This window comes from Peromyscus maniculatus, chromosome 10 (assembly GCF_049852395.1).
Source record: "Peromyscus maniculatus bairdii isolate BWxNUB_F1_BW_parent chromosome 10, HU_Pman_BW_mat_3.1, whole genome shotgun sequence".
NCBI lineage: Eukaryota > Metazoa > Chordata > Mammalia > Rodentia > Cricetidae > Peromyscus > Peromyscus maniculatus.
In genome coordinates, this window is record NC_134861.1 from 85,030,701 (window position 1) to 85,055,940 (window position 25,240).

The window sequence follows — 25,240 nt, forward strand, 5'->3', positions numbered from 1 at the left end:
AGTTGGAATAAATGAATTATTCTTCAGTTTAGGGGGAATTACCTATTTGAACAGTGTAGGTGGAGAAGAACATTTGCAGCGTTTGCAAGATGTTTTTCTGTTTTGCACTCTGAAGTGGTCTCTGTCCTTGAACATAAGACACGAATGACCCCTCTGCTGTTAATTATTGGCAAATTGCCCCATTTCAACCTAAGGAAATAGAGCAATATGTTTGCTAAGAGATGGTTACTAGTTAACAGGCATCCCTTATGAAGGGTATAAAAGAACTCCAGCGGGACTGCTCCCACATTCCGCTTCCACCACTGCTAGCCCCGGAGAAACTAGCAACCATGAAGTGGAGGGTATCCATTTTCTTCGTCTTCCTGCTAAGGTTTGCTGAACCCAAAACGCTGCATAGAAATGAGTTTGGAATAGGTAAGATGCTATATAACTCGGGAGCTATTTTTCTATAACAAAATTCTTAAAAATTCTCACATTTGCATCTCTTCAGGCATCTTGATTTAGGCATCATATTTACTGTTATAGATGAGGAAAAATATTTAACTGGTGGATAGATTTAGATGAAGGGTAAATGTAATTTTACAAGAGGCTTATGAAACCACAGTAATGTTTAGCAAGTCAGTTTTTGTATATTCCATGATCAATCAACTTTTTGATATTAATTTATTTAATCTCATATACACATTTAATATCATGTGTATGAAAAGACATTATACACGGAAACCAGGCCACACTCCTAGCTCCTTCAGGCTGACAAAAAAAAGTAACATTTTTATTCTCAGTAAGGGCTAATTGTTTGACTCTGTGAAAAGCATCCCTGTGAATGAGCCAACTGTAGCATAATTATGTCCAAAGGATGCTAAAATAAGTCAGAACACTGTACTTTTAGGGAGCCAAATAGTTAGGGAGTCTGAAATATGAGTATTAGTGGTAAGTCTGCAATTGATCAGTTTGGTTAACTTTGTTCCTTATTTTTTTTTCCCAAGTGTAAAATTAACATATCTAGACAGGTGGTTCTTAATAACTTTTCAGTTCTAAAAGTTATAGTTTGGGTTTAAATTCAACAATGATTGCTTTCCCAGCTGAAATGATCACGTGTCAAAATCTCTTTTGTTTTCCAGCTTCCACGTTAGATGCTCCCCAGTGCTCGACAGAGAAGAATATACTTAACCTGTAAGTTTTGCTTTGCATTGCAGATACACCATGCCAAAAAAAACTCTAGACAACTGAATATACATTGTTTTTAAATTACAAGAGGGAATCGGACAATTTTAAGGCTTCGCTGATACTGAATATCAAACAGACATGCAAAATGTTGAACTTTGGGCAATGCCTTGCATGTTAACCTATACATTGCCTGGAATTCCATGAAGCAAATCAAATCAGATTTTCAGAACTGAAGATTAATTTCTCAGCAGTCAGTAATAGCTCTGTACGGGCGCAGAAATCTGTCTTATCAGTACCAATAGAAAGACTGCAACATTCACTAGTTTGTAGACTGTTTCATATCAAGTCATAGGGAGTAAAATATCTCTATTTTTGTTATTTGTGGAGGAATTTTTATTCCTTTAAATGTTGCCTCTGTTCTACCCATTTGAACTTTATAGTAAGGAATTTAAACACATGTGTTACTGGTGACATTTATATGCAGAAACCTGAACACACATCACCTGAGTCTGTCTGAGACTACCACAATCTAGGACTGGAGTTCAGCCACAATAGGAGCAAACATAACTGGAGGTCTAATGACTTAATCTTTGCTTAAATTAAGCAAGAAAAAAAAAAAAACCTTTAAAGAATACAGGTCTTCGCAGTTACCAATGTATCACACGAGCAGCAGTCCAAAAAGGAGGATGCACGTTTTTTTGGAAATCTGTTTATTTTGACTTGTAAGAGTTAACATCCATCTTTATGGGTGAGGGTAACAGAAAGACAGCTGACATTCATTTCTGAGGGACTAGAACCTGATTTCATGCAGACTTTTAGCAAAGGGTGCCTTCTGAACAGATCAGAACACAAGCCACCAACAGGAAAAGCTGTGCTTGGAAGGCAAGTGTGACCCGAGTCTAGTCCTTAAGCCTCTGCATGTGGTTTTATTTCAGCGCAACCATCGCCTTTACCCAGTTTGTTCCGGAAGCCACTATCAAGGAAGTAAGCAAAATGATAAGCGATGTGCTGACTGCGATTAAGAAACCCGCCAGTGATGAGCAGCATGGAGGGTGTTTAGAAAACCAGGTGAGTGAACAGAAAGAAAAGCCCCTGTGAAACTCGACCAAAATTTAGGCTGTAGAAGAGAAGGTACCGGGAAGATGTGCTCTTGGTTATTTGAAAACCTGTTGTATGAAAGCAGGGTTCCATCAGTCCTGGAATCCTGGGCAGCACTGTCGCAGAGCAGGTGGCTGCTAAAACGAGCCAAGAGTAACAACAATAGCGACTCAGAGCTACGGTTACACAGTAAGATTATCTGGGCCACCACGGACACCTTCTCTTCTTTGAGCTTTCATATCTACAATACACAGACAGGGTGACATTAAGTCCATTTAGAGTCGTCATGGAGATTTACATTAACTATGAATGGCAGGTCATTTCCTCTTGTGCACACAGTGTGGCTGACGTCTCTCTAGGGATTACTGCAAATGCATTGCTAATCAAAACACCACGTGGAAGATGATGTTCACCAATCAGAGCATCGGTCCAGTGACCTAAGAGAACTTAGCTGCAGCTTATCACCAGAATCCCTGTCTAATTGATAAATGTTAAATCACTAAATTACGCAACAATCTCTATTATATAATCATGATTTTATATAACATTACATTGTTTTTATGATAATAATAATTAAATTAATCAAATCTCTATAATAATTCTCCGAGGCTGAGGACAATTTTTCTGTGCAGGAAACTGGGGCTCAGAAAAGTCATTCCTTTAGGGAACTATAGTTTGGCAGAACTGAGGTTTAAATGGGGACATCTGCGTCCAGAAATAAGGTCCTTAGCAGGCTGCTCCCACTGTTCAGCACAGCACAGTGAGTGTGAGGCCCATAGCAGGTTCTTCGGGTTGTTGGATATAGCGAATATACAGGAGCATCAATATCTGATAGCCGGGTAAATTAGAACTTCAGAAAAACCACCAAGTACACAGTTGTCCTGGCATAAAAGCTCATTATGAAATAGTTACTCTCCTTTAGTTTGCTTTTGTATGGAAATGGACTTTATACTTGTTGGAATTAGCAAGTATGGGACAAAATTCCCAGAGCTCTGTCCCAGTGGAGTTGAAGTAGCCAAAATGTTGTGTGTCTGGGCACTGTAGAGGAGATCTTTTTAAAATGTATATTTTAAAGTGCATTCTTTGAGACTTTTATACAAAGTATTTGAATTACGTTCATGTTCCAAGCCCTCTTTCCAAGTCCTCCAGACTACCCTTACTGCAACATCTCTGTCTCAGTTTTGTTTCCTTTTTTAAAAAAATCCATGGTGTCTTCCAGTATGTGCATGGGCACAGGGCCATCTGCTGGTACATGTGCCAAGGGCTACATCCTAAAGAAAACCCACTCTTTGTCTTCTAGCAGGCAGCAACTGCCAATAACTCCTCTGCAAGGGCTGGGGCTTTGTGAGGAGTTTTGACTAGCTTGATTTTATGCAGGTCTTGTACAGACAACCATAGCCATTGTAACTTCATGTGTACAGTTGCCCAGTCATGTCTAAAAACAGTTTTGCAGAAGTCTTCTTGCAATCTGTGGCTCCTACCTTTCCTCCCTCTTTCCCAATGGACCCTGATTCTTGCAGGCAGAAGAATGTTCCCCTCTCTTTAGATGTCTCGTTTAGTGCCGAGCACCCCATAGTCACTTATCTTCTGAACTTTGGCAGCTGTCAGTCTCTGTATTAATCACCATCCACCGCAAATAGAAGCATCAGGGATGCAGGCTGAGGGCTGGACTAGGCTCCAGCTATAGCGATCAGGGTTTAGAAGGCAGTCTGATACTATGTCCATTCAGTAAAATAAATAAAAACAGGTCCTCTCTTAGGGGCTACAGCATACTCAACCATGGGTTCTTGGTGCAGTTTACATTGCCAGGCGTGAGTCCTACACGGAGAGAGCAGGCCTGATATCCAATCAGATTTACCCTTGTAACTTTACGCCCCTGTTGCACCAATGGATATACCTTAGCCAGGCTAATGGCTGTTGTACACTTAACAACTGTACAGTTTGTAGCTGGGTAAAAGTATAGATGAGATGACTTTTCTCCCCCAGCAGCTTGCACAGAACCTTCTGGCATTATGAAATCCAGCCAGTAGGAAGGCAACCTCAGCTGCTTCCTAAAACTCTAAAGTTTATGAGTTCATAAGAAGCCTTGGTTTATATTTTTGTTTTTGTCTTTCTCTGTTTGTCAGTTAAAAAAAAAAAACGTGTGCATGAATCATGCCAAAAAACACTTCTTATTGTAAATTTTTTTTTTGTTCGATTAGAGTTCAGGACATTGTTCCAGACTGGGTGATTTGTCACCTCCAAATCAAAAGGTTTATTTAGAAGGGTGGATCGAGACAAGCATGGTGGCATACTCCTATGATCTCAGTGCTCAGGAGGCTGGGGCAAGTGAGTTTCAGGCCAGGAAGGACCATCTCATGAAGAGACACTGTCTCAACCGTTTAGAGAACATCAATAATAAGAAGTTGATATCGAGAAGTAGAGTCTTTAGTAAGACTGTCAAGATTTAAAAAATATTAGCAGTTATAATAGTTAAAGATTTTCCTAAAATGTACAAAACATGCATTTTTTAGAGCTTTTCTTCAGATCTTGTCCAATCTCAGTGAATTTGGGCACTAAGGAAGAAAGCATTTTAAAATATTGTAGCTAAATCTGTAATTATGACTAATGAAGGGTGGTTCTATTTTTAGTCCACTTTAAAGTCATTTTTACTTTTAACTGAAAATAATATTCAATTTTAGATTATCATCCTGTTGTTATAAGGCCAAATGGAATGAATATCTATAAAACAATGAGGAAAGTTTCTATTATCTTGAGGCCAAATTTTTCATGAAATGAAAGAGTAAATTCACTTAATTTAAAATTAAGACAGGGAAGATAAACTATTACATGGCCCCCTTTTCTTTTAAAATAAAATATGTCTTATGTGCTACCCAAGGATGTAAATTAGAAGCCCTTTACCCTAAAAGCTACCAAGGAAAGTCATCACATCAGACTGAGAGGAAACATATTGAGCACGTACAGGGAATTTTCTTAACTTACTGGCCTCATTTCATTAAAAACCAAAGATTCTTCTCTTCCCAGATATCTGTGTTTCTGGATGAAATCTGCCACGAGAAGGAGATCTGTGACAAGTATGGACTCTCGGACTGCTGCGGTCAAACTGGGGAGGGGAGACACCAGTGTCTGCTTGCGCGCAAGAAGACTGCTGTGGCCTCTGTCATGCCCTTCAGCTTTCCAGAACCTGCCGAGAGCTGCAAAGCATACAAAGAAAACAGGGAGATGTTCATGAACAGGTAAGGACCATCCACCAGGCAGCCAGTGTTTCTGCAGTCTACAAGTGTACTCCAAAGTGTGTAGAAGTGTGTGTCTGTTGAGGTCTGTACCAAGAATACCTCGAGGGCTCCTGCTAATACAGGCTGTGAGATGCAGAACAGACCACATGCAGACCCAGCCTCTGATCCTCCAGCCTCTGGAGGCATTATCTCTTTCCCACCTTTAAAGTCTTGATTTCGCTTCACCCCCAAATGCATCAGTATTCAATGAAAGAATGACTTCCAATAGCCAAGTATTTATTTATGTATCTCACTCACTAAACTGATAATTGATATTGTACAGTCAGGTAATGTTGGAACAAATGAGCTTGGCACAAATGGCTGGTTGAATGCTCACAAGCACTGTTGTCACCCTCTCTCCTTCCTTTAAAAATATTTCATGTTGCCGGGCGGTGGTGGCGCACGCCTTTAATCCCAGCACTCGGGAGGCAGAGCCAGGTGGATCTCTGTGAGTTCGAGGCCAGCCTGGGCTACCAAGTGAGCTCCAGGAAAGGCGCAAAGCTACGCAGAGAAACCCTGTCTCGAAAAACCAAAAAAAAAAAAAAAAATTTCATGTTATTTTTGAGACAGGGCCTCATGAAGTCCAAGCTGGTCTTGCACTAAGTATATAGCTAAGGACAGGTTTGAACCTCTGCTCCTCCTGTCTCCATCTTCTAAGTTCTGGGGTTATATATATATATATATATATATATATATATATATATATATATATATATATATATATATATTATTCCATATCTATCTATCTATCTATCTATCTATCTATCTATCTATCTATCTATCATCTATCCATCCATCCATCCACGCATGCATTTATATGTCTATCTAATCTATTTATCTATATATCTATATAGAGGAGGGAGGAGGACTTGCTAGGATGATTACTAAGAAGTCTGGCTTTGTTGGTTCCCCAGGCATGTCTGAGCAGACTTACTGAAAAAGACATTTCGATAAGAATCATAGCATCTTTGCTTGTTTTCATAATAGACTCTGGAACCAAGTATTCGATCTTTTCTTTTCTCCTGGGGCTGACAGAGAGGAAAACTTTTGACAGCATCTGGAAGAAGCACAGACATTTCTCCTGTAATGGCCTAGTAAAGTAAAAGCCCCGTGCACTCCATTGCTTTTGCTGTTATTCAAATCTTTAAATAAATCCCAGAGTCCACTTCAGAGCAGTTGCAGTCCATCCATTTTTTTTTTTTACATGTTTGCAAATCTCCAAGTGTTGTCCATTTCACAGGGTCATCTACGAAGTGTCAAGAAGGTACCCCTTCCTGTATGCACCTACCATTCTTTCCTTGGCTGCTCAGTACGACAAAGCAGTCCCAGCTTGCTGCAAAGCTGAAAACGCAGAGGAATGCTTCCAGACAAAGGTGATCTCTTTGTGTAGCTATCTGAACCTAAATGGGGTCTAGCTATGGCTCAGGAAAACAGAGTTAAAAGTGGAAATGTGCCTCAGGTGGAGACTATCATCTTCAGAAGAGAGTGTAATTCTTTTTCATCCTAATGAACATCCTTTTTTTTTTTAAATTGAGTCTTTTTCATTATCAGTGAAATTTCCTTTTATATTTATAGTTATCATTAGAAACAATACCTATAATGGTAAAGTACAACTTTAGGCCAAAGTAAAAATATGTATGTTTTATGGCTTCATGAATCAGCATTTACAGAAAGTAGAAGTAATAGCAATCTACATGGAAATGGTGACTTAGTAGCTATGAACTGGACAGAACGATGGAACCGTGTATCTTCTGCAGAGTAGGACACTGAAATGCATTCCTATAGCTTCTCATGCAGACATGAGACAGTATTCATACAGAATAAATAACTCCATGGATGATGAGCACACTACAGGTGTAGTGTACACTGCAGACCCTACCAGAGCTAAAGAAGCTGAACGTTGATGGGGTTACTCATGTCAGCAAAGTGGAGCATATTTTAGCTTCTGGCTTTTGTTTGCTTGCTTGTTTTTACTTTTTGAGACAGAGTCTTTTCTGTTTTTGTTGTTTTTTTATTTGTTTGTTTTTCAAGACAGGGTTTCTCTGTGTAGCTTTGGAGCCTGTCCTGGTACCCACTCTGTAGCCCAGGCTGGCCTTGAACTCACAGAGATCCACCTGCCTCTGCCTCTGGAGTGCTGGGATTAAAGGCATGCACCACCACTGCCTGGCTGAGACAGAGTCTTATATAGCCCCAACTGGGCCCAGATTTCTAAGAAGTGCATGACTTTCCTCAATACCAGACTATGACACAATCATGTTTTTTTTAATGGAGCAGGGGTCAGTGGGCTTCAGTTTGCCTACAGGCTGGAAAGGCACACTGTCCATATGGTCTCTGTATCAAAATTATAATGTTTTGTTTTGAAGTATTTTAAATAAATCTCAGGCAAATATACATAAGAATTAATCTAAAAGTCATTAAAAATAATTTGCTTAAATGTCTGGTAATTCTAAGTTAAGTAAAAAAAATATTCCATGGACTTTCATGTGTTATCTGTACCCATTGCTTTTCTAATTTTTAGAAAGAGTACATGGGCTTTTTTTTTTTTTTAACACTTCACTTCTTCTGCATCTAGAGGGCATCAATCGCAAAGGAATTAAGAGAAGGCAGCTTGCTGAATGAGCATGTATGTGCAGTAATAAGGAAATTTGGATCCCGAAACCTCCAGGCCATGTAAGTTTAAGCTTCTATGGAGGCAATCAGCTAGGCGCTGTAGAATTGCTGTTTATTTTTTTCTCAGTGTCACTCTTACCAAGCAAAGTCCCCTTTGGTGATGGAGACTGTGGTTAGAATCATGAAATCTTAGGATCAGAAGGAAGCTATCAGATCACTTGGCCATTTATTACTTACAAAAGCCCCACTGGGGTGATGTTGAGAGAGAATTTTAAGGTTTATACTGCTTGCCTGTTCTAGACATTTTAGTTTCCATCTACAATCAAACTATACCACCTTGTTAGACCATATTTTCCTAGCTCTTCTACAAAGTAGGCCAACCCTCATGGAGAGGTATCTCAGACTTGTGGCCTAACAAGAAATTCTTCATGTTAACTGTGCTTCCTAATCGGCTCCATTGTGTCAAGTGTTGCTTCTCATTAAAATATTCCCTCAAGGCAACAACTTTAGAGCCCAGTGGCAGGTGAAAAGAAAGTTCTAGATGATGTGAGTCATGAGTATTGTGCACAGCTGAGACTCAACGGACATTTTCAGTCATATAGTTAGTTCCAAAGACTGGCTGGGAATTCCTTCTGGAAGAGGCCCGACTTACCCTTCAATTACCTCCCAATTCTGCCAGAAACTTAATGATCAGTTCATGAAGCACTTTAAAAATCTGTCTTAGGAGTAAAATAAAAATGAAGAAACAATTACAGCAACTGCACAATGTATCTATCAGAAAGTAGAGCCATATTTTCCCCACTTGTCCCCAGACTCCCTCTCATCAGTAGCAATGACTCAAGCATCTACTCAAGGAGCCGGATATGTGCATGGCTAGTCCTTCCCATGAATGGAATCCCCAGATGCAGGCAGCTTTCATTTATCCTTTCCTTCTGCCTTGATCTGTTGACTTGTCTCCAACATTAAGTATGCTCCACTTCTTTCATTTCCTTGATTTGGGCATCTGCACCCTCGCTGGCTTCTCACAACTATTTATTTCTAAGAAATGAAAAGCAAATGTTATTCTCAAAGAATTTTCCCACCCCTTCATCATTTATTCTTTAATAAAAATATGTGTTTGTCCCCTTTGAGGCAGAATCTGGTAGTTAGGCTGGACTTGAACTCCCAATTCTCCTGCCTCCACCTTCTGCCTAGTGGAATTATAGACAAGTGGATCCCAAATATTCAGAGTCAGAGGTGAACAAGCAAGGGCACCATTTAACTTGAGTCCCTAGAGAGTCTTTACGAGGTTAAGAATTACTTGCAAATTACTTGGAGACCCAGTCCATGATCTACAGATCATGGAGAGGTAGGGCTGAAGCTGATGACCTAAGACATCTCAGTTCTTTCCTCTTGGAGGTAACTCAACAGACGCTTGATAGACATGAGATTTCATTCTAATACATAAACAAGCTGATTTTTTTTTCTTTAAATCTTCCTCTCCCAGAACCATTATTAAGCTAAGTCAAAAGTTTCCCAGGGCGAATTTTACTGAGATTGAGAAGCTGGTCCTGGATGTGTCCCACATCCATGAGGAGTGCTGTCTAGGAAACGCGCTGGAGTGCCTGCAGGATGGGGTAGGAGTCTCTCTTTTTCTATGAGATGGTTTCTACTTCCTCCCTTTTCACTTTGTCTCACTCTAAATGAAGGCCACCTGCCTTGGCCAGAGCACAGTGTATGGTAGCTGTGACTTTGTGAAGTTACAGGCTTTCTAAGGGTAGAATTTAAGCTATGTTCTTGATCTCAGCTTTCACTTCAGGCCTTAGCAATCCCTGCCCCTGTTTGTGAGACTAAGGTACATTTGTTTCTTTATTTGACTGAAATACAGTGAGTATCTTCTACCACCCAGCTAGCTGCTGGTTCACCATGAGAGGCACTAGGAAAACATAAACTGACATCAAGGAATGTACAGTTTAATCAGAGAGATAAGACAATGGCCTTCATGGAATTATAGACTGTCTTGTTCACTGATATGTGTACAGGACAATGCCTGTCACATCGAGAGAGTCTGTCATAGTTTGATGACAGATTTATAAGTAAAAATAACCCAATAAACTGTTGCACAAGGAAAAATGTCCATTCATGGCAAGCAGAGGTGTGAATAAAGGGATTAAAAAGAATTAAAACCCCAAACCCCTAGCAATAGAATCTATAAGAAGTGGTCATGTACATGGCATGGCAATTTTGGGCCAATCCTGGGCTTTCTAGACATGGAACAAGAAGTCTACATACAACAAATTACTTCCCCTCTCATCCCTGTGACACCAAGGAGACTTAAAAAAAAATCACTGTTGTTAGAGGCTCAAGTGACTTGAAAACTGGGGCAGGAAAGACTCCTTTCAGTACACTCCCGTGGTGCTTTTGTAGGGGTAGTCAGGGAAGTAAGCATGTGGCAGGAGTTGCCAGGGACAGAGCTGTACAGATACTAGGGCAACAGGCACCCCTGTCGGGAGGATAAACCAGGAAGCATAGATTTGAGTATTTATTTGCTCATCACATTAAGAATTCATCGGTCAGTTAGGAATACCAGCAAAAAAAAAGTATTTTGCTTTTCTTTGATGACAGCTTTCTTGGTTTGTAAGTAACAATTTTATTGATTTTCATAGACGGTTAAAAAAAATTACCTTTTAACTTTTGGAGCTTGTAGTTACTTTTTTATTGAGAGTAGAAAAAAGTAATTTCAGTATTTTAAGGAAGGCTTTAACAACTGAATATTAGGTTTCAACCATCACAGCTGATAAAGCCCCTGAGCAGAGACAAAAGTTTTCTTTCCAGGATTTTTCACTGCCGGTTTGCTGTCTAGAGATTGCCCTCTGGAGGGCAGAGTGGGTCACTGCATATCTTTCTGATCAAGATGGAGGGGAGAGCTGGCAAGGTTAGAATGCCCGCTGCGAATATTGTCCATTTGGAAAATTTCAATACCAATAAAAAGATGCTGTGTGGTTTGAGCAGCATATTTCCTTCGTTTCTTGAAGATTTTTATTAAAATAGAAAGAAGGACTTACAAGAAAGAGGTCTTGAACAATTCGGAAAGCAATGAGGAAAAGCAAGGTGAGCAAAATAAAAGGGAAGAGAGAGAGGAGTTAAAAACAGAAAGAGAGATGCAGCAAAATGCCTGTATTGGCTCTTGGTTTTTCTCTTCACCTTTCCATTGATATCTTCTTCCACTTTCTTCTTAAGCTTTAAGTTCCTACCTTAAAGGATAAATCTTTGAGATTTATATTTTGTTATACCCATTACAGGAAAAAGTCATGTCGTATATATGTTCTCAACAAGATATTCTGTCAAGCAAAATAGCAGAATGCTGCAAATTACCCACACTGGAACTTGGCTATTGCATAATTAATGCAGAAAACGATGACAGACCTGAAGGTTTATCTCCAAATCTAAATGGGTTTTTGGGAGATAGAAATTTTGGCCAATTTTCTTCAGAGGAAAAAATCATGTTCATGGCAAGGTAACATGCCCTGTAAATCTATGTTCACAATGATAAAGACCATCATGTGATTGGAAGCTTTGTTTTGTTGGCATGGGGAGTGGTGGCTATAATTTTTGAGCTCAGTTGAGGCTGTCTGTCTTGATACTGTGATGCTAAGGAGCTGCAAGCAGGGAACCAGTACCTAGGGGATGAGATCTGTGGTAGTGATGAGACTTCCACAATAATCAATAATCACTATTAATTGGCTTGCTTATGAATCTAAATTTTGTTTTGTATTTTCTCTGAAACAAGGAATGCCATCCTAGTTACATAGCTCATCTGATAGCCACCATGAACTTTCAAAGATAATCTAGATATTTCTGTAATAAGGAAGGCTTAGGCTGGGAAGTTGGCACAGTGGGGAAAAGTACTTGCCACACAAGCCTGACTACCTGAGTTCAAACCAGGGAAAGTGATTGAACCAATTTCCAAAAGTGCTCCTCAACAACACATGCATGCTACGGCATATGTGCCTCCCCCTCAAGTAATAATAGATAAATAAAATTAAAATTGAAAACAAGAAGGGCCCAAGATCATGAATAGACTCTCTTGCTATACATGTTTTTAAAAACCATTCCCCTAAATGTAACTCAATAGCTAGAGCCAGATAGACAGTCTTTCATTGAAACAGATTGCTCACTATTTATTGAATTTTTAAGCCAATGGAAACACATTTAGAATATTTTCACAATGGCAGTTTTTTTTGTAGTAGAATCAATAGGCATGTATTCATTCTATTTGTCAACAGTCAAGTTAATACCTTTTCCTTTACTGTATGTACCTGTGGATGTTGTTAGAAGAGGGATTTGTGCAACTCTTAGGATATTATATTTAATGATTTCCAAGGGCCTTTCTCAATTCGAGAGTCTGATTCTAACGCAGCAGTGAAAACAATGGTTCAATTTCCTCCCCAGTATTCCCAGAAGACATAGCTCTTTCGTTGCCTTAAAATCAGAAAATTCACATATCATTTGTACTGCTAAATAAAATTATATAAACCAAAAAAAAAAAAAGACTAGATTCAGGAGACACAGCTAGGGATTTTATTGGTGGTATAAGTAAGTACTACCAATATCTATAACCATGGAACACAATATTAAAGAGCAATCTTCACACTTATATGTGCATACACATCTAAGAAAGCTAGTAGTGTGCTTCATAGAGATAGGCCTTCGGTGGCAAAGAATGTTTGCAGTGGAAATTGTCTCAGCTAAGAATGGTTTTCCTCCACACCTTTGCACTTCCTTCCCTCACACCTCTGCTGCTGTATCACTTACCCGAAAAAGCTGTGCTTGACCACAAGCCCAATTAGTGACTACCCCTCATTGGGCACCACCTCTCTTCTTGCCCTTCATCTTTCTTTATTTTCTCTCCATTGATTTATCACTACCAAAGATAGATGACCCATTTTAAACTTGCTTCTGCCTCCTTATAACAAATGCTTCGGGGAGGAAAGAGATTTTCTGCTACATGGCATTAGCCCTTCACTGTTTAGAGCAATTTTAGCATACAGTACTCTCTGGAAAACATATCTGTTGGTTAAATGATTATAAACCTCATCACTAAAAAGCCAACATAAAATATGAAGGAAAATAAAAACAGCATTATTTGTATCATTCTTCTTTAATTAGAAATAATTTCACATACATGCATACATAGTTTTAGAACTAGGTTCCACATATGAGAGAAAATATGTAGAGTTTGTTTGAAACCAGCTTATTCACTTAACTTAATGATTTCCAGTTCCATCTATTTTCTGGCAGATGTCATGTTTCCATGAAAGGACATTTTACAGAGTAATTTAAGGGACTGTACATATAGCCTGCATTAAGAGTTTTGCTGTTCATAGAGTTCAAATTATTTTTGTTTTTTCTGCTTCACTTGCTATTTGATTTTTAATGCCTATATGCTCTGACTATTACATAGGAATGGTTAGGGAATTAATAGTGTAATTTGGTCTTAGTTCCAACAACATGATATTTTTTCCTACATATTTCAGCTTTCTTTATGAATATTCAAGAAGACATCCCAACTATGCTGTCTCTGTCATTCTAAGAATTGCTAAAACCTACCAGGAGATGTTGGAGAAATGTTCCCAGCCTGAAAGCTCACTTGCATGCCAGGACAATGTGGTAGGCTGCTCTGGAATTTGGGGCATAATCTGTAAAACTGCATTGATAAAGAAGCATTGAAAATACTGTTTGTGGGCCAGAGGGATGGTTCAGCAGGTAAAGGTACCCATATCATGAGCCTGGGGACCTGAGTTGAAGGGGACCATGTGAAGGGAGAAGGAAAAGAAACCTGTTCTACAATGTTTGAGAGGCTTCCACACATGTCCTTTGAAAAGCACATGTTCCTCACCAAATAATAAAAAATAGACTATTTTTATTAAAATGAAAAGTAACTATTTATTAACTAGTACTTAGCTAATTATATGTATAAACTAGTAACCTAACTATTAAGTAATTATTCCAACCCCTAACCAATGGCTTATATAAGAAATAAAAAATGTTGGTCAAATGCTCCATGGTGAATAGAATAGAGAGAATATTCATTTTTTGACAGTTTTGGGAAGGCAAAATCTTACACAGAAATTTCAGCTCTCTATCTGGTGGTTGTGTTCTCAAGAGTTCATTTGTTTTGATTTTCAAAGGTCACACTCTATCATCTTTAATGTTTTATAAAGGCTTCCAAGATGGGTTTTGTAATGGAATAAGCAAGCTACTGGCATAAAGAAAATTGTGTGTCTTGGAGGAGAGAAAAATGCATGTAATAATATCTGTACTTTTAGGAAGAAGAACTGCAAAAGCACGTCGAGGAGAGCCAAGCCCTGGCGAAGCAGAGCTGTGCTCTCTACCAGAAGCTGGGGGCCTACTACTTACAAAAGGAGTATGTTGTTGTTGTTGTTGTTGTTGCTGTTGTTGTTGTTGTTGTGTTCAGTGATGTCACACTTTTAATAGGTGAGGGAAACATACATTTAAATTCTTAAGCCGCTCCTCCTCTCACTTCCATCCCCAGTTGGACAGCAGTCAGTATAAAACTGATTACATGATTCCTCCCAGATCGTTGTTCCCCCTTAGGGATCCACAAGAGCACCTGTGGAATCTGATCTATTGAACTGGCTGCAGGTTCCCCAAACCCTGCAACTTTTTGCAGGAGAGGAGTCCATTTTGCTCACAGCCTGTCAAGGTTCCAACACCCAAAGGTCACAGTCGAAATCAGGGAAGTGCTGATGCTGGGAAGATAGCCCGCTGCTGCGGCGTCTGCATCCCCTAGTGATACGTGGGGAAGACGAGAGCATGTGGAGTGATGTCAGAATAAAAACTTCTCAACTGCTGAGCCATATGCTCATGTCTCCTGACACCAAAAGTAGGCCCTTGAGAAGGAGTAAAAACTCATGACGGCACGGTAAAAATGCTTCTTTCAGGTTCCTCATTACTTACACAAGGAAAGTCCCTCAGATGAAGTCAGCAGAGCTGATAGACCTCACCGGGAAGATGGTGGGCATTGCATCCACGTGCTGCCAGCTCAGCGAGGATAAATGGTCTGCCTGTGGTGAGGGAGCGGTGAGTATCCTCTCTCGTTTCTGCTCTGTTTGACTTGAAGCTGTTCCATATTTCCATGCTAGGAGAAATAGTGGAGATGGCGTTTGCTTGGTTCGCTCAGTGAGTTCAAATGGAGGGGTTTGTGGGAGTGCTGTCTCCCGGTGGTTTGCCTTGATCCAGGCTTGCTGCCCTTCTAGAATGCCTGGTAGAAGTGCAGCCGATTTGTTCAACAATATCTAAGCAAGCTTTATGTATAGGAAGGATAATAGCCAATATGTTATTCAACTTATTCGTATTATCTAAATTCTTACTTTAATATTTGAAAAGCAAAGCAAAGCTTTATTTACAATATATTGCACTTTGTTATCTTATTTTAACCATACTTAGGGATCTGCCTTTGCAGGCCAGTCTTATCATTATAGCGCTATTTGGGGCAGTTTGTTCCCAAGGTCAAGCACAGGAGTAAGATCCATGTTCTGGATAGTAAGCTCCTTCATTTTCATGTCACATTGAAAGATGACTTCTGTCAGTAAGCTTGAGCTGTTTGCATTGATACTTAAGAATAGAAATTGTACCATTTTTCTAGGGTGACTGTCTTAGACTAGATAATCTGAATGACTCACATAAACTTAGCCTGAGAATAGTAAGCACACAAACATGCTAAAATAATTAAAATTTATAACTAGATATTTAAGAGATATCTTTGAAGTATGTGAGATTGGAAGAATCTATATTAAAGCCTTAAATACACATTTATACAACCATTTATTTTCTATGAGTTGTGTGTGTGTATGTAATAAAAATTGCAAAGGTTAGATTTGTTCTATTCTGACCTTCAGAAAGGGAGTCTCTGCATCAAAACCCAAACTCCAGAGTTGAAGAGATAGCTTGGACAGTTAAAAGTGTGTACTGCTTGGGGCGGTGCACTCCTTTAATCCCAGCACTCGGGAGGCAGAGGCAGGCAGAGTTCTGAGTTCGAGGCCAGCCTGGTCTACAGAGCGAGTTCTAGGACAGCCAGGGTTGTACAGTGAGACCCTGTTTCGAAAAAAAAAAAAGTTTTGTTCTCAGCACCCACTGAAAATGACTCTCAAACACCCTTTACTCCAGATCCACGGAGATTTGATGCCTCTGTCTTCCACAGACACCCACCCCCACCCCTATGTACACATGCCTAAAAATAAAACAAACATTTAAAGAAAAGCAAAACTTAACCAGATACACATAGAAAGCAACCGACTGATTTGTACACATCAAGATAGAGATATTTTTCCTTTTTAAAAGTCTGTGTGCAACTAGAAGCATATTTCAGCCAGCTAAAGGGCTTTCATCAATGTCACATGTATTAAAAATCTGTCACTCCATATTGTTTCATCCCAAGCAAATGGGCAAACATTCAAGTCCACAACATGCTGTTAGTATGGCAACAATAATACATAGCAAGTTTTCCTGTAATATTAGTGATAAATTCTTGGACACTGGGTGTCACTACATGAGATTTCAGGAACTGTGAGCCAACTTGGTGGCTAATTTCATTTCCCTGCTTTCTTCCTTTTCATTCTCCTAACCAGGCTGACCTTTTCATTGGACACTTGTGTATACGACATGAAGCAAACCCTTTGAACCCTGGCATTGGCCACTGCTGCAACTCTTCATATTCCAACAGGAGGCCATGCATCACCAGCTTGGTGATAGATGAAAGCTATGTCCCTCCGCCATTTTCTGATGACAAATTCACCTTGACCAAGGATCTGTGCCAAGCTCAGGGAATAGCTCTGCAAACCATGAAACAAGAGTAAGACATTGTTATGCTCTGCCCTGGAGAAGACCAGTGCTAGAGAGGGGAGCCGAGACTCCTGCTTTACATTTCTATGACTCATAGGTTCCCTAGAACATAACTACCCTTGAAGTACTAAAGTATCTCATTGAAATTAGTTCTGTTTCAGTTTTCATACAGCTTTGTAGGGGAAGTTGGTTTGGAAAAATCCACTAAGGCAGACAATTTTCCCTTTATAAAAAATTATCTCTGTCCTAACAACTGTGATATATTTTGGGTAGAAGGAAAATGGATGATCTATTTTGAAAAATTAGGAGAGATCTTTGTAGTGAGTCTGGGTACTTCCATTCCAATTAGAGGACATGTGTGACTGCATTTACAAGCAGGATAATTATATCTGACTAAACCATATTGTTAAAATAGAAGGGGATAAATACACATTTTATTGATGACAAGCGACATTCTGTAATGGTGATCAGGATGAAGCTAGTGGAACTTACATTCTTCAAATACCCATGCATTTTAATTTAAATTTAATACTCACTGGCTTTGCACAGGGCCTTCCTTCCTTGGGAGACCCATTCTTCCATTTTTCTTCACTTCAGTCAGCAGAGAATAATAAGAATGAGGCTTTTTCCTCCCAAGCCTTCCCTATTGCCCTGCCAGCTTTAAGTCCACCATATAATCACTGCTAAGTGAGTAGTGTAGGCGGCCAGTGATCCTTGGGTTAAGGTATGACAGTGACAGGTGTCAGCATCCAGACATTTGGGCTTGTGTGCATGGATAAACCACACTACAGAAGAGGGAATAGGAAAGAATAACGTAGGCAAGCAAGACAGAGACCACACAGTTCACTCCATAAAAGCATGTTGAATCCTGACATGGTGTTTCATCTGTAACTTGCACCAGGGCAGGGCAGCAGCTTGGCATGTTTCCAGCCTCAGTCTTTCTGATCTAAACTGGGAGGGCTAAGCCTGGCAATGAGTGGAAGGAGTATTGGCTAAGGGTGGGGACTGCCAGGGCTCTGAAAACATTCTACTAAAAGCAGTTTGGGAAAGCGCCATTGCATGACAGGCTTCCCTGTATTTCCTTCTGTTTTCAACCACAGGCTTCTCATTAACCTTGTGAAGCAAAAGCCTCGCATGACGGAGGAGCAACACGAGGCTGTCACTGCTGATTTCTCTAGCTTTTTGGAAAAGTGCTGCCAAAGCCAGCAGCAGGAAGTCTGTTTTGCAGAAGAGGTGCGTGCGAAACATTTTATTCCCCAAAGTCTTGGCATGGAGCATCCTGCAGTAAAGAATGGACATAATATCCTGCAAATCTACAACTTAAAATAATGACAGATTTAAATTTTCTTTGGATATTTCTTGAGGTTCAAAAATAATAACATTTTCCTAAGTATCAGGGAGAATTGAAAATTTAAGCTCTATTAAGAGAATCAGTAATTTTGATTTATTTCCTAATGGAGAGAATGATTAAATGTATATAAATAATTGATGATAATGTAGACTTTTCTGAGCTAAAGTTAATCAGTTTTCAGGAACTGAATTAAAAGAGTTCACTAGTTAGTGTATTAATTACATAACCAAGGTCTTAGGAGACTATTTTTAGGATATGACTTGAACTCACTTAGGAGCACATTTTTGTACACCCACAGTAGAAACAAGGGATTGCCTGAGTTGACTGTATGACTGCTACCATCCCGCATCTCTCTCTCTCTGAGCATTTTTATGTGTTCTTGACTTTCAGGGTCCAAAGTTGATTTCAAGAACTCGTGCTGCTTTGGGAGTTTGAATTCCTCCAGGTAACAAAAATTTCAGCCCCAGGCTAAATAATGATGTTGATTCTTTCTACATATCAATCTGTAGTGATGAAGACTCTAAGAAATACCATTAAATTCCTTTAAAATGAGTATAATTTAATAAAACAGGTTTAGTTTTAAAAAAAATGAAACAAGGGGGCTGGAAAGACGGCTCAGCAGTTTAAGAGCATTGGCTGCTCTTCCAGAGGTTCTGAGTTCAATTCTTAGTAACCACGTGGTGGCTCACAACCATCTATATTGGGATCTGATGCCCTCTTCTGGCACAAAGTTGTAATTGCAGATAGAGCATCCAATGTCTTTAAATAAATAAATAAATAAATAAATAAATAAATAAATAAATAAATAAATAAATAAATCTAAAAAAATACTGAAACAAAAGTTTGGGAGACTTCAAAGGCTTCAGAAGTTGCAATCAGCAGGCCTTCCTATGTTCCTATTAACAAAACATTTTTACCTTCTCTACCTACTCAATTAATAATATAAACTATTTTTTTTTCCAGAGGGAAGAGAGGACAAAATGAGTTGATACTTTGGCAAGAGTTTGGTTTAATTGTAACTGACAATACTTTAATGACATGGTGAAGACTTCCATGTGATATTTCTCTACCTCAGAAATAAAGACTTCCCAACTAGTTTTCTTTTCCTTGTCTGCTTATTTATGAAAACATAATTTTTTTAGAGAGTTCAACATGTCATTGGCTAAAACAGATTCTGTTAAAAATCATGAGTAGTGGTCATTGTGGGAGATGAAGGCCACCCACAATGGATCTATCACACTAGAAGTTGATGCCTTGATGACCCGAGAAAACATTCTCAAAACAAACACTGCTAGGTGTTGCCTGGTCCTGTTGCTCCTCATATGACCTCTTAAGTGTACTAGTGAAGAATAAAACAATGAGAAATGATGTTATTATTTTTCATAGGATACATGAAAATTCAACATGTGTTTGATCAAAGCAACTGCAGCCCAGTGGACATGTTTTTAAGTGTTTATGAATAGAGAAGCAAACAAGATTAAGAAAAACACATGTCATCAAGCAAACAACACAACACAATAAAAAAGGAAAAGTAACTAACTGATGCCTTTACCCAAGCTACACCAAGTGGCCATGATGGCAAAACCAACCAACTAGCCAGACAGCCAAACAAACAAACAAAACATGAAGACATGCCAAACATAATCATTACTTAAGTGTAAAATGAAGCATGATCACATACCTATTAGAATAGTTGTAATTAAAATACTGACTATATCAATTGTCTAAAGGTTTCAGAAGGCTTTGAACTCATACATTGCTTACTGGAGTGTCAAATGGTTCACCTGTTTGTGAAACAATTTTCTTATAAATTTAAGCATGCATACATTATGGTACAGACATTCTGCTTGTAGATATCTACCCTAAAGATGTGTATGTTCATACAAAAAAATGCACACAAATGTTCCAGCTTTATCTGAAATGACTTAAAATTGAAAGCAACAAAATTGTACAATAGGTGGGCTAATGAGCCGAGCATGGAATATTCATATTTGTACAGTGAAATACTATTTAAGAAATACTATTTAAGAAAAAAAAGAACAATTGACATATCAAATAAAACAACTACATTTCTCAAATACCATTCAAGAAAAGTAAGATAATAGAGTGCACATCTTTTTGTTGTTTTTTTTGAAACAGTGTTTCTCTGTGTAGCTTTGTGCCTTTCTTGGAACTCGCTTTGGAGACCAGGCTGGCCTCAAACTCACAGAGATCCACCTGCCTCTGCCTCCTAAGTGCTGGGATTTAAAGGCGTGCACCACTACCACCCGGCTAGAGTGCACATCTTATAATTATATTCATATAAAAATACAGAGACTAAATATCACTGTAGAATGATGGCATGCAGGGGTGGTTTGTTTGAGAAAGGAAGGAATAGTAAGATGTTGGAGGGAAGGATTACCAAGGGCCCTGAGGTCATTTTGGAGGTGATGGCTGTATGTTCATAATCTTGATTGTGATGATGGCTTACATAAACACCTATCAATTTAAGTATTTGCAGTTTAACTACGTATCAATTATACTTCAATGACAGTGATTCACTAAGTTCACTTAAAATATTACAGAGTTTAAATTGAATTTTTATTATCTCTTACAGACTGAGCAATATACTCCTAAGAGAAAGAATCTCAACCTGGCTGAGTCAGCTCCATCATCCAGCCCCAGAACATACCCCAGTGTCCTCTGTGAATTTCTACAGAGCATGGGGCATTAGCATGCCCATTCTAGAAATACAAATTCCACCTTAGCCCATCTTCAGAGGCCACCCCAAGTCATGGAAATGAGCTATGATTGTGACTTCTATGGACAACAGTTTCTGTCTCTTTTAATCAGCAACTCTGCCTTGACACAGAAGCCAGACTTCAACCCTCCTGAAGTGCAGAACGCATACAGCAATCCTATTTGGTTTGGCATATGAGTTACATCTCTTGCAGAATATCTGAAGAAGCAATTGAGAGGGAGGGTTTATTTTGGCTCATAGTACAAGGACTCAGACCCTATCACGGTGGGGAAGGCGTGGCTAAGGTGGGGAAGGCGTGGCCAAGGGTTCACCCTATGGAGCAGGAGCCTATAGCAGCTGCTTGTTACATGGGGTTGGCCAGAAACCAGAAATAGCGGCCCAGACAGATGGCCGAACTACAATCCTTATACATTCCATATGACCCATTTTCCAGAAGCTTCACATCCCCACCCCCATCTCTGACACAAAATGAATATTATCAGCTAGAGACCAAGTGTTCAAACTTGTGGGTCCGTGGGGACATGTCACACCAGAACTGTAACCGTACAGAATATAGCCTGCAGTCTGCTGGAGTGGAGACCACTGTAGTTGGCAGACAGCAGCAGAATGGCTCGATTTCGGAGCCTACTGATGCTCTCACTAGACAGCGGGGCTCAGCCAGCGGCCCTACCTGTTCTCAGAACAAAGGCAGTGGCCCAGCCTCACCAGAGAACCCGACAGCAAACACTGCTGGCTGAGGAAATTGCCAGCTGCCTCACCCCCAGCCCTGATACTCCCAGGCTAGTAGAAAAAGTGAAGGCCTATTCGTCTCCAAGGATACCGGACAGCCTAGGGTGGCAGCATTTTCCTTGAACGCACAGTAACGATGAGGGGCACAAGGATTCAGAAGAATGAAGGGATGATCACATCACCAAAGACACATGCAGGGATTCAATCACTATTGAATCTCCTTAAAGAAGAGGAGGTCACAAAACCAGAACCTTTAGTATATTCACAAAAGCTAAGCATGATTGAAAGCATAGTATTTCAGAAAGCCATCAAAGCACAAATGGAGACAAACAAGGAAGAAAGTACTCACACACCCACCAGGAAACAGTGGACAAAATTGCAGTATTGTGTTCTTACTTTTCAATAATTACCTTCAACGTCAATGGACTGCATTCAATCTAAAAAAAAATAATAGACTGGCTGACTGGGTTTCAAAAGGAGCCAACTATATGCTGTTTGTGAGATTCACTTCACTTACGAGAGTGAGTACACAGCGATGGAGGAGGAAGGGGTGGGAACAGACATTTCCTGCAAACGAACCCAGGAGAGCGCAGGGTCAGTGGTGCTTAGCCACAGGGACCTGAAGGCAAAAGGGGTCAGAGACAAGAAGTCAATCACATAGCGGAAAAAAGGGCAAAGCACCAAGAAGCGCTGTGTAGACAGTAATAAACATCTCACCCCAGAAAGGGAACCAAAGACAAACCAAAGCAGGGATTCCATCAGGAACTTGGGGAAAACCAATGAGTTTACTGTGTTGGGCGACAGCGTGGGTGAAAGACTCCTTTACTGGAAATGGCGGATCCCACGCTGCGGCATCAGCACAGCCCCACTGTTTGGGGTGATGACCCGTGGGAGCTGCACCTCAGAGTCCTCTGTGTGGTTATCCTCCCACTCCTCCATAGTGGAGCACCTCCGGAGATCGCTCACAACTGGGAGGAAGCAGAGAGGAGAAGTGGCCAGAGCACAGGAGAGGAGGATCCTGTGGTCCTCCCCTCCTCCTTCTGATCGACCGTTCCACTATCTATAATTACTGTAGGTCTAGCTATCTTTCTGTCCTCTTATTTCATTGTCATGGTTCCTGATCAAGTTAATCTCTACTCCAAAATGACCCTGTGATTAGCATGTATCCCTAGAGGAAAGGGCATATTATATATAACAGGAAGATATGCAACTTACACATATATAATAGCAGATCAATAGGCCTGAGAGGAGAGATGGGCTCAATACCAAAATGGAAGGAGACTTCAACAGGTTCTGTTGGATGTCTGCACAGCTGGATTCTACCACTAACTAGTGCCAATCACCCTCAAACTTCTCCAAAATCAAAACAGAGTAGAAACATTCATAAAGGGAAGTTTCCAGAAAACAAAAACAAACTAAAACTAAAAAAAACCAGTCATCACCTGAGTTAAGGATGCTGCAGGCTGGGCTGACTGGTCAGAACTGTGATCGCAGAGAGCTGGAAAGTCACAGTGCACAACAAAATTACCCTGAGCTATCTGTGGTTGCTGTAATTGCCATTTATCATCCACCTCTGCATTTGACCTAACATCATTAGGATTGTCCAGTAAAATCCTTTTGGGAATGGGTAAACAGATCCCTCACCTGAACCAGCTCAAAAGCTAAATATTTCATCAGAAAACATCTGGGGCCCGTCACAGAGATTCCCCACTTTACTGTAACATATCTGCTTGATGTTGCCACCATAAATTTCAAAAATACTTTGATTTATGACTTTCTTTGTTCTTTTACTATGAAACCTTCATAAAGTCATTACCACCTTGGAATATGTGTGGTATTTGGAGTAACCCAGATCTATGTCCCCAGGCTGATGTGACTAATATTTAGGTCCAGAATCAACTATCTCTAATTCCCTTTGAGATGTGAGCTATGCTATTTATCTATTATCTATCTATCTATCTATCTATCTATCTATCTATCTATCTATCTATCATCTATCAATTTATCTATGTATCTATCTATGTATCTGTCATCTATTCATTTAGGGTGTGTGTATGAATACTTATAAACACTATTTATATTTTTGAGACAGGCTCTCTCTATATAGCCCTGACTGTCCTAGAACTTGCTCTGTAGACCAGGCTGGTCTTGAACTCATAGAAGTCTGCCTACCTCTGCCTCCCAAGTGTTGAGATTAAAGATGTGTGCCACCATGCCTGGCTATTTATTTTTTTATCTTTTATAAGGCCCACATTAACCCAGAACCAAAGCCACTGAGGGACATTGCAAGAAAAGAAAATTACAGTCTGATATTCCTGTGAGAAAAAAAATCCTCAGCAAGTTCTTGAGGAAGTGGATTTCATCACTATCTCAAAAAGGATCAGTCACTATGATCAGGTGGGTTTTGTTTTAGGGACAAAAAATGTCTGAACAATAACAGCACAATGATAAAGATTATACACTGCATTAAAAAAATAAAGAACAAAACCCATGTGAGCATCTCAAGAAATGTAGGATATAGCTTTGCAAGTTTAAACATCCTTTCATGACCAAATTATCCATGAAAAGAATGCACCTCAACACACTGAAGGCCATATACAGCAAGACCACAGATAATACTATGTATTGAAGAAAATTTCTATACACAGAATCATGTTCTTAAAATAATCCCAGAACTCTAGTGATTGGTCCAAATGGCATGGCTATTTCAAGATTATCAATCCTTACTAAAAACTTGTTTTCTAAAAGCTTTGCTTGTACGAACACTTCTTTCTCTATATAGTTACAGAATTCGATGTTTTCAGTGTTGTCTTTGTTATGTTCCTTAAGATTTAGAGAACTTATTATTCTAATTTTCTTTGATTATGAGTGAAACTGACTGTGTTTTGTTTATGTTTGTGAGTTTGCACAGGTACACCCATTTGTGTGCATGTGTGTGTGTGTGTGTGTGCCCTTACACATTTGTGTATTCCTGTGGAAGCCAGAGGACAACTTCTGGTTTGTTGTCCACTGTGTGTGTGTGTGTATGTGTGTGTGAGAGAGACTGAGAGAGAGAGACAGAGACAGAGACACAGACAGAGAGACAGAGACTGAGAGAGAGAGAGACAGAGACAGAGAGACAGAGACCGAGACTGAGAGACAGAGAGAGAGACAGAGAGAGTCTCTCTGTGGCCTGAAAATTATCAAATGCTGTAGAGTCACAGGGACCCGCTCAGCTATAGTCCTTAGCACTGGGGGGTTAGAAGTGTGCACTGGCATGCCTGGCTTTACACAAGTTCTGGAGACTAAACTCAGGCCTTCTTACCTGTCAGGTAAACACTTTCTGGACCAGGCTACCCTCCAGGCCCCAGAAATGTAATGCTTTTAGAGTGTGTTTCCTGTTTAATGTGTTAGCTAGTCTTGGTTCCTTTAACCTGTGGATTGTTT

General features: G+C 39.8%; 1 protein-coding gene and 1 long non-coding RNA gene across 2 annotated transcripts; one reads left to right on the top strand and one right to left on the bottom strand.

Moving 5' to 3' along the window:
* The first annotated feature begins 282 nt into the window (after positions 1–282).
* On the top strand, positions 283–19,440 carry Afp (alpha fetoprotein). The gene is made up of 15 exons (XM_006991666.4): positions 283–414; positions 1,122–1,173; positions 2,103–2,235; positions 5,290–5,501; positions 6,781–6,913; positions 8,113–8,210; positions 9,637–9,766; positions 11,432–11,646; positions 13,667–13,799; positions 14,459–14,556; positions 15,095–15,233; positions 16,781–17,004; positions 18,095–18,227; positions 18,736–18,790; positions 19,309–19,440. The coding sequence occupies exons 1-14, from the start codon at positions 330–332 to the stop codon at positions 18,778–18,780; spliced, it is 1,830 nt and encodes a 609-aa protein (XP_006991728.1). The 5' UTR covers positions 283–329; the 3' UTR covers positions 18,781–18,790; positions 19,309–19,440.
* A 120-nt stretch (positions 19,441–19,560) lies between these two features.
* Positions 19,561–22,744, bottom strand: LOC143267645 (uncharacterized). The gene is made up of 3 exons (XR_013043001.1): positions 22,641–22,744; positions 22,225–22,251; positions 19,561–19,684 (listed from the first exon to the last, which is right to left on the bottom strand). It is a non-coding gene; the product is annotated as an uncharacterized LOC143267645 (long non-coding RNA).
* Between the last annotated feature and the right edge of the window lie 2,496 nt (positions 22,745–25,240).

Bases quoted from the DNA above. Each gene is read 5' to 3' on its own strand.
- Afp (XM_006991666.4), top strand. From the start codon at position 330: ATGAAGTGGAGGGTATCCATTTTCTTCGTCTTCCTGCTAAGGTTTGCT. The intron at 8,211-9,636 runs GTAAGTTTAAGC...TTCCTCTCCCAG, and splicing joins TCCCGAAACCTCCAGGCCAT to AACCATTATTAAGCTAAGTC. The intron at 11,647-13,666 runs GTAACATGCCCT...TACATATTTCAG, and splicing joins AAAATCATGTTCATGGCAAG to CTTTCTTTATGAATATTCAA.